Consider the following 8,263-nt stretch of genomic DNA (forward strand, 5'->3'; position numbering starts at 1 on the left):
AGGAGGGGACTGTTTGAAAAGGTGGAGGAGGGGACTGTTTGAAAAGGTGGAGGAGGGGGATTGTTTGAAAAGGTGGAGGAGGGGACTGTTTGAAAAGGTGGAGGAGGGGCATAATATGTCCTCTTTAATGTTTTTGGTTTTTGTCAATTAGGAAAAACATGGAAGTGTTGACAGAAATGTCTGAGTTTAATACAGACCTTTGACTCAAACTGGTAACTATAATCATTCTTCCTCAGTTTGCTGGTTTATAACTGCCCTGCTCCTACTTGATGTGTGTATAACTACCTCCCTTTACGGCTTGTATTTGTCACATCTGCATGTAGATGACAGTACTCCAAGTTAAAGACTGTTACAGGAGTTGTTACGACAGCGTTATGTTTACGGCACTAGACTGCTTTACGACAGACAGAACATGCTTTTGCACTGCGTTATTTTCTCTCCTGAAAATGGAGCTGTATGTTGATCACCTACAATAAACCTGTGTGGTAAAAGTAACTCGACCCTCGATCATTCTACAATATTTAGAAGTTTTGTACCTCCTTATACTGAGAGTATACTTTACTTGATGTTTATATTCAACCCTGCTTTTATTTTGAAATAAAGTGAGTGTGACACCTTTTCTAAAATCTGAAAGGAGAAGTGTTTTTAAAAGAGAAATGTTCCCTGTTGTAAACAAGTATCTCTCTCAAACCGCTCCTCTTCCTGGAATGAATCGTAGTTCGATCAGCCCTCCCTCTTCTTCCTGCTCTCAAACACAGCCTGCTGCACTCTGTCCTCATACTTCATGGTTCCCTCCCCTTTAGATCTACAGTTTGAGGATGGGTGTAACCAACAACACCTGCACAGTCACATGCACAGACACATGCTTTGTGGATCAGAGGTGAAACTTGTTTTCAGTTATGAGGAAGTGAATCTCAGACAGTCGTTGTTACCGAGAGGAGAAATGGCGCAGAAAGGAGTTCAGCTGGACCGGGAAACCTTCTCTTGTTCGATCTGTCTGGATCTCCTGAAGGATCCGGGGACTCTTACCTGTGGACACAGTTACTGTATGAAGTGTATTAAAAGCCACTGGGATACAGAGGATGAGAAGACAGTCTACAGCTGCCCTCAGTGTAGACAGACCTTCACAGCGAGGCCTGACCTGAGGAAAAACACCATGTTGGCAGATTTAGTGGAGGAGCTGAAGAAGACTGGACTCCAAGCTGCTCCTGCTGATCACTGCTATGCTGGATCTGAAGATGTGGCCTGTGATGTCTGCACCGGGAGGAAACTGAAAGCCTGTAAGTCCTGTCTGCAGTGTCTGGCTTCTTACTGTGAGAAACACCTCCAGCCTCATTTTGAAGCAGCTCCATTTAAGAAACACAAGCTGGTGGAGCCCTCCAAGAAGCTCCAGGAGAACGTCTGCTCTCGTCATGATGAGGTGATGAAAGTATTTTGTCGTACTGATCAGCAGTCTATCTGTTATCTCTGTTTAATGGATGAACACAAAGGTCATGACACAGTCTCAGCTGCAGCAGAAAGGAGCGAGAAGCAGAGAGAGCTGAAGGTGAGTCGACAAAACATCCAGCAGAGAATCCAGGACAGAGAGAAAGATGTGAAGCTGCTCCAACAGGAGGTGGAGGCTATCAATGGCTCCGCTGATAAAACAGTGGGGAACAGTGAGAAGATGTTCACTGAGCTGATCCGTCTCATGGAGAAAAGACGCTCTGATGTGAAGCAGCAGGTCAGATCCCAGCAGCAAACTGAAGTGAGTCGAGTCAGAGAGCTTCAGGAGAAGCTGGAGCAGGAGATCACTGAGCTGAAGAGGAGAGACGCTGAGATGAAGAAGCTGTCACACACACAGGACCACAACCAGTTTCTACACGACTACCCCTCACTGTCACCACTCAATGAATCTACACACTCATCCAGCATCAAGATCCGTCCTCTGAGGTACTTTGAGGACGTGACAGCGGCTGTGTCAGAAGTCAGAGATAAACTACAGGACGTCCTGAGAGAGAAATGGACAAACATCTCACAGACAGTGACTGAAGTGGATGTTTTACTGTCAGAACCAGAACCCAAGACCAGAGCTGAGTTCTTAAAATATTCATGTGACATCACACTGGATCCAAACACAGCACACACAGAGCTGTTATTATCTGATGGGAACAGAAAAGTAACACGCACGAAAGAGACCAATCCTTATTCTAGTCACCCAGACAGATTCACTGGATGTTTTCAGGTCCTGAGTAAAGAGAGTCTGAGTGGACGTTGTTACTGGGAGATAGAGAAGAGAGGAAGAGGAGTTTCTGTAGCAGTCACATACAAGAATATCAACAGAGCAGGGAGATTGATTGAGTGTATATTTGGACGTAATAACAAATCTTGGAGGTTAGATTGTAACAACAACAGTTATAACTTTTGGTACAACAATGTCATCACTCCTGTCTCAGGTCCTCAGTCCTCCAGAGTAGGAGTGTACCTGGATCACAGAGCAGGTATTCTGTCCTTCTACAGCATCTCTGAAACCATGACTCTCCTCCACAGAGTCCAGACCACATTCACTCAGCCTCTACATGCTGGACTCAGGTGTGTTGGAGACTCTGCTGAGTTGTGTAAACTGAAATAGACAGAAGTCATTAACGAGACAGATGTTTAACTTGCTGTGTTTTAAATCTTCAACTTGATTTTTATCCACGCTCGTTGCTGAGATCTGATCGTGGTCACCTGTCAATCAAACTTTATGGGCGGTACTTTGACCTCTTCTCGTCTGTTCTGTAAATGTTTGAGTGTCTTTAAGTGACACTCCTTCCTGTGTCTGTTTAGCCGTGGACTCTTTCACTGCTCAGGATGACTTTTGTTCACCTGAACTGACATTTCTCTGAGTGATAAATATCAACTTCTCTCCTCTCTCCATGTTTGATTATTTGTTTTCATACATTTATATTTTCTGTTGTTTCTGTTCTGATTCAGGAGTCTGAAGAGAGAGAGAGAGAGAGAGCAGCAAACTTTTCTTTCATGCTGATTTTCTCTTCTCACCACTTTGTACATTTGTAGAAAATCTATAAAATCAGACTTAAAGAAATGAGTTAGTCAGAATAAATGTTGTTGTTTATATTCAAAGTGATGTAAAAATGTCCTCTGAGGTGTTTTAAAAATGTAATCCTCCTGATTAAATCAATAAGGAGATAAATCATTGTTTTCTGTGAGTGGAGATTCTGATCAAACAAAGTGATTGTGTGGATGAAGTGAATGTGTTCATGAAATGATTGAACACACTTTACTGATTTGATGTGTGAACAAACTGAAGTTTGACATCCTGAATAAACTCACATGAACTAAATGTTTTCTTCTGGTCTTCATTGCAAACGTTCAAGAGAACAAAAAAAACCTGCTACTGTTTGTACCTGCTGAGCTTCTGTATTCAGGAAGTTCAGCAGGAAATAGATGAAGTCAAATAAAGGGGGAGGAGCTACAGAAGAGAGGAGTAATGACCAGGTTAAGTACTCTGCATATCACTGGAAAACATTCATCTGCTCTTTGTGAGGTATGCAATCAAGCAGAAGCAGGTGAACATGTACTTACTAAATGTAGGAAGTATGTAACACATGGACAGAACATGAAGTCAGAAATGGAGAGAGAGAGGGACTTGTAAGAAGAGAAAAGTATTTTGGAGGGTGGTGAAAGAGGGAGAGGCTGAAGATGCTTGTTTAAATCTCTTCTGAGAACAGGTCTGTTGAGGGATATTTAAATCCAGCAGATGGCAGTAATGACACTTTTCTGATGTCAGCTGTCAAAGAAGAAGAAGAAGAAGAAGAAGAAGAAGAAGAAGAAGAAGAAGTATTCAATTGCAAAATCAGCTTTAAATCTAATTAATATAGATGTAAAGGTACCGTTTGGAAAAACTGAATACAGAAGTAGAATCAAAGAAGGTCTTGAGTGGGAGTGGAAAGAAACTTTGGGAGAAGGAAAAAAAGAGGCAGACATTATTTTAATCCACAACCTTTGATTAGGAAGTCTGTCAGTTATTCTGGAAAGTTAAAATAACTCGACTGAGGCTGGGTCACTGTGGGTTAAACCAATATTTACACACTATAGGAAAACATCCCAGTGGGCTGTGTGAGTGTGGCGCTCCTGAAACAGTTAAACACATATTATTACACTGTAAAAACTAAACCTTACAGCCCTCCCCTCCCCTGGTATCTCCACCCATGGACTCCACCTCCAGATTAGAACTAAACTTTTGAACAGGTCGGCAATTTTTATAGGGTTTAGGAGGAGGGGGACTGTTTGTAAAGGTGGAGGAGGGGGACTGTTTGTAAAGGTGGAGGAGGGGACTGTTTGTAAAGGTGGAGGAGGGGACTGTTTGAAAAGGTGGAGGAGGGGACTGTTTGTAAAGGTGGAGGAGGGGACTGTTTGTAAAGGTGGAGGAGGGGGCTGTTTGAAAAGGTGGAGGAAGGGGCTGTTTGAAAAGGTGGAGGAGGGGACTGTTTGTAAAGGTGGAGGAGGGGACTGTTAGAAAAGGTGGAGGAGGGGACTGTTTGAAAAGGTGGAGGAGGGGGACTGTTAGAAAAGGTGGAGGAGGGGACTGTTTGAAAAGGTGGAGGAGGGGACTGTTTGAAAAGGTGGAGGAGGGGACTGTTTGAAAAGGTGGAGGAGGGGACTGTTTGTAAAGGTGGAGGAGGTGACTGTTAGAAAAAGTGTAGGAGGGGACTGTTTGAAAAGGTGGAGGAGGGGGACTGTTTGAAGAGGTGGAGAGGGGGACTGTTAGAAAAGGTGGAGAGGGGGACTGTTAGAAAAAGTGTAGGAGGGGACTGTTTGAAAAGGTGGAGGAGGGGACTTTTTGAAAAGGTGGAGGAGGGGACTGTTTGTAAAGGTGGAGGAGGTGACTGTTTGAAAAGGTGGAGAGGGGGACTGTTAGAAAAAGTGTAGGAGGGGACTGTTTGAAAAGGTGGAGGAGGGGACTGTTTGAAAAGGTGGAGGAGGGGGATCATATGTCCTCTTTAATGAGAGGTTCTAGAGAGCAGCATATAAATCTGGACCACTGTTATCCTGAAATACACCTGGAGCTCCTTTTCAACAGGTCAAAACTCTCCTTTTTATACATTTAGTGAAAGAGCCAATAAATGAAGTTATCAGGTTGATCCCTCTGCATGATGAGCACGAGACATTTTGTCTGATATGCAAATTAATGGAAAATAAACACAGCGGACTCAGTGTGCAAGGTGTCTGTGAGTAAAGTTTTTTTAATGGATCTGAAAAAAATGTCCTCTGTGCAAAGGCCTTTACACCCACTTTTCTTTTTTAATCATACTTGTAACATAATGAGACAGTTACATTTTTTAAATCTACAAGCAGTGTCTAACTTCCCCAACAGAGAAAAGAAAAGTGGAATAACACAACAAAGCTAAAATTCTCCCTTCTTTCTGATTCATCATTAATGTGTGTTGTGTTCACTGCGTAGGAGGATCCTGAAGAAGGTGTGGCTTACGCCTCCGTCAGCTACACCAAGAAATGTCACAGCAAAGCCAAGGTAAGCGCTCTGATTGGACACACAACTGTTCATTTATATCGAGCTAAATGCTTCATGTAGCATGCTAACCAAAATAACAAAGCTAACATGCTGAGGCCAAGCAGGAGCGCTAGCTGAAGGCTCCTTTCAGATATGAACTCCTGACATTTTAAGCTTGGGGGTGAAAGGTCACAGGGGAGGGATAATAACTAGTTCCCAAAATATGAATATCTTGTCTGACAAAAAAAACAACTTATGGGGAGATGGTGGCCTAGCGGTTAGGTCGTGCCCCATGTACGGAGGCTTTAGTCCAGGTTCAAGTCTGACCTGCGGCTCCTTTCCTGCATGTCTTCTCCACTCTCTCTCCACAAGTTCCTACTCTATCCACTGTCCTGTCAAATGAAGGCTAAAAGCTCAAAAAATAAATCTTAATAAAAAAGAAACCTGTGACTGAAAGATGAATATCATGTGTGCCAAAGATAAAACCTTGTATCTACAAAATGATTGATTTATGCCCACAAGATAGTTGTTCCCAAAAGACTAGTATCTTAACTTGTTCCCTCAGGATGTGTTAATGTGTAAGATAAATAACTGTTGGGTCATTTGGATCCATTATTGATCATTTATAAAGAAACTCTATATTTAGGGTGTATGCATGTTTTAAACCACGTTATGAGTTTGTTATTGTAAAGTGATTTTTGTGTTTTGTTTGGCCTCAGGATCCTGCTTTTTTTGTTGCTTGCATCTTAATTTCAATGTGTTGAAATATGCTGAGTCATGTCCTGTTCTGATATGTTTCCTGCTGATTCTCGTATCCATAAGGCTGATGATGACGATGAAGGTGAAGGTGTGACGTACAGCACTGTGAAAGTTTCCTCCCCTGATGCTGAAGCCTCCGTTGATCCCAGCGGCCTCTATGCCACCATCAACAAACCAAACAATGGAGAGACAAACGGATAGTTATCATGTCATTAATCTGATATCATATGTATATCTTAAGAGAAGAGTTTCATACTCTCACTTGGTACTTATTGCTTATTCTATTATTTCCATGTTATTTTATATTTGATGTATATATTTGTTAGAATGTATTTAAATTCCAGCAAGGCTGAGATCATTTTAATTGGACCACAGCACCTGACTAAGCAAGTACTGCCATCTGCTGGTACCCTAGTAGACCACATCAAACCTGCTGCAAAACATCTGGGTGTCTGGTTTGACAGCAACTTACATTTTGAGCAGCACACAACAAAGCTTGTACAGTCTTGTTTTTATCAGCTCAGAAATATTTCTAAAATGTTTTAGATTTGAACTGTTAAAGACACAGAGATGATTTTACATGCTTTTATCTCATCACGTCTTGACTTTTGTAAAAGCCTTTTTACTTGCCTGAACAAAGAAATCTATCCATGGACTGCAGTTGGTACAGAACTCAGCTGCCAGACTTTTAACTAGAACCAGAAAGCATGAGCACATCACTCCTGTTTTAACATCTCTACACTGGCTCCCTGTGTGTTTTAGAATTGATTTTAAGATTTTACTGATTACTTTTAAAGCTCTCCATGGCCTTTCCCCCAGCTGTTTATCAGACCTTTTACTACCTTACAAACCCACGCAGCACATTGAGATCCTCGGGCAGAGGTCTCCTGGTGGTTCCAAATACAACATTAAAAACAAAAGGGGATAGAGTATCGACCTGCCCGAGGAGATCCGGTCGGCAGAATCACTCATCTCTTTTAAGTCTCTTCTTCTTAAGACACACTTTTTCCGGCGAGCCTTTCCTGATTTTTGTTGATTTTAAATTGTTACTATTTTCACTTTTTAGAATTCCTTTAAAAGAATTGTATGTATTTTACAGTTCTTTTAAAAGTGATTCATTATTCTATGACCTGAATGTTTTTATATTTGCTGTCCTTGTAAAGCACTTTGTAACTTGTTTTTAGATTATTATCATTATTATTATTATTTTCATGTTTTCATTCACCTTGGAGACTTTTGTGGATATGTTAGCAGTGTTGCAGTGATCGAAATTGGTCGTAGTCTCAAGACCCGTCTCGTATCAGACCACTTTTTGAAGGTCTCGCTATCGTCTCTGAATCTAAAGCATTTTTACCCGGTCTTGTATCGGCCTCAGACCGGGTGGACTCCAGATTTTAAATCAAGACTGCCAATGATCGGCAAGAGAAACTGTAACAAGATAATCTCCTCCTGGGATTAATAAAGTACTTCTGATTCTGTGCTTCTGATATGTTTGAATTATTTTGCCAAACAAAATACCTTTATAACCTGCCACAGAGGTGCAACACTTCCACTATTGTAATTAAAATACTTCAGACATAATGTAATTACAAGACAATCAATCTTTATGTTTAAGGTCTTGTTAGATTTTTTTCTTTAGCTTATTAAAAGGTTTCTGTTTTCATTTCTATTCATCAACTAAAAAAGGAGCTTTAACCAGCTCAAAGCATCAATGCATGGTGAAGGAGGGGAGTGGTCAGGTTTAAGACTCAAGACTCTCTGCTACCACCTGCTGGATGGAGACCTGAAATGCTGTTATGAGCACATTTTTCCTGCAGCCCAAGAAGCTCTGATCTCCTGTGTTGAAGAGAAGTCAAAGGTGCAGTACAAATTGTAACAACAGTCAGAGATACTTATAATAATGCTGATAATACTACATTATATTTATGTAGCGCTTTTCAAAACACTTAAAGACACTTTACAGATTTACATTCAGACAAAAACAAGCTGAGGAAACACAAAAATTAAAAC

General features: G+C 41.3%; 1 protein-coding gene across 1 annotated transcript; it reads left to right on the forward strand.

Annotated features, from left to right (window-relative positions):
• Window positions 1-695: 695 nt before the first annotated feature.
• Window positions 696-3,325, forward strand: LOC132984600 (tripartite motif-containing protein 16-like). Its single transcript, XM_061051449.1, has one exon. It carries the CDS (start codon window positions 785-787, stop codon window positions 2,609-2,611), a length of 1,827 nt encoding a protein of 608 aa, XP_060907432.1. The 5' UTR covers window positions 696-784; the 3' UTR covers window positions 2,612-3,325.
• Window positions 3,326-8,263: the final 4,938 nt, after the last annotated feature.

This window comes from Labrus mixtus, chromosome 12 (genome assembly GCF_963584025.1).
Source record: "Labrus mixtus chromosome 12, fLabMix1.1, whole genome shotgun sequence".
NCBI lineage: Eukaryota > Metazoa > Chordata > Actinopteri > Labriformes > Labridae > Labrus > Labrus mixtus.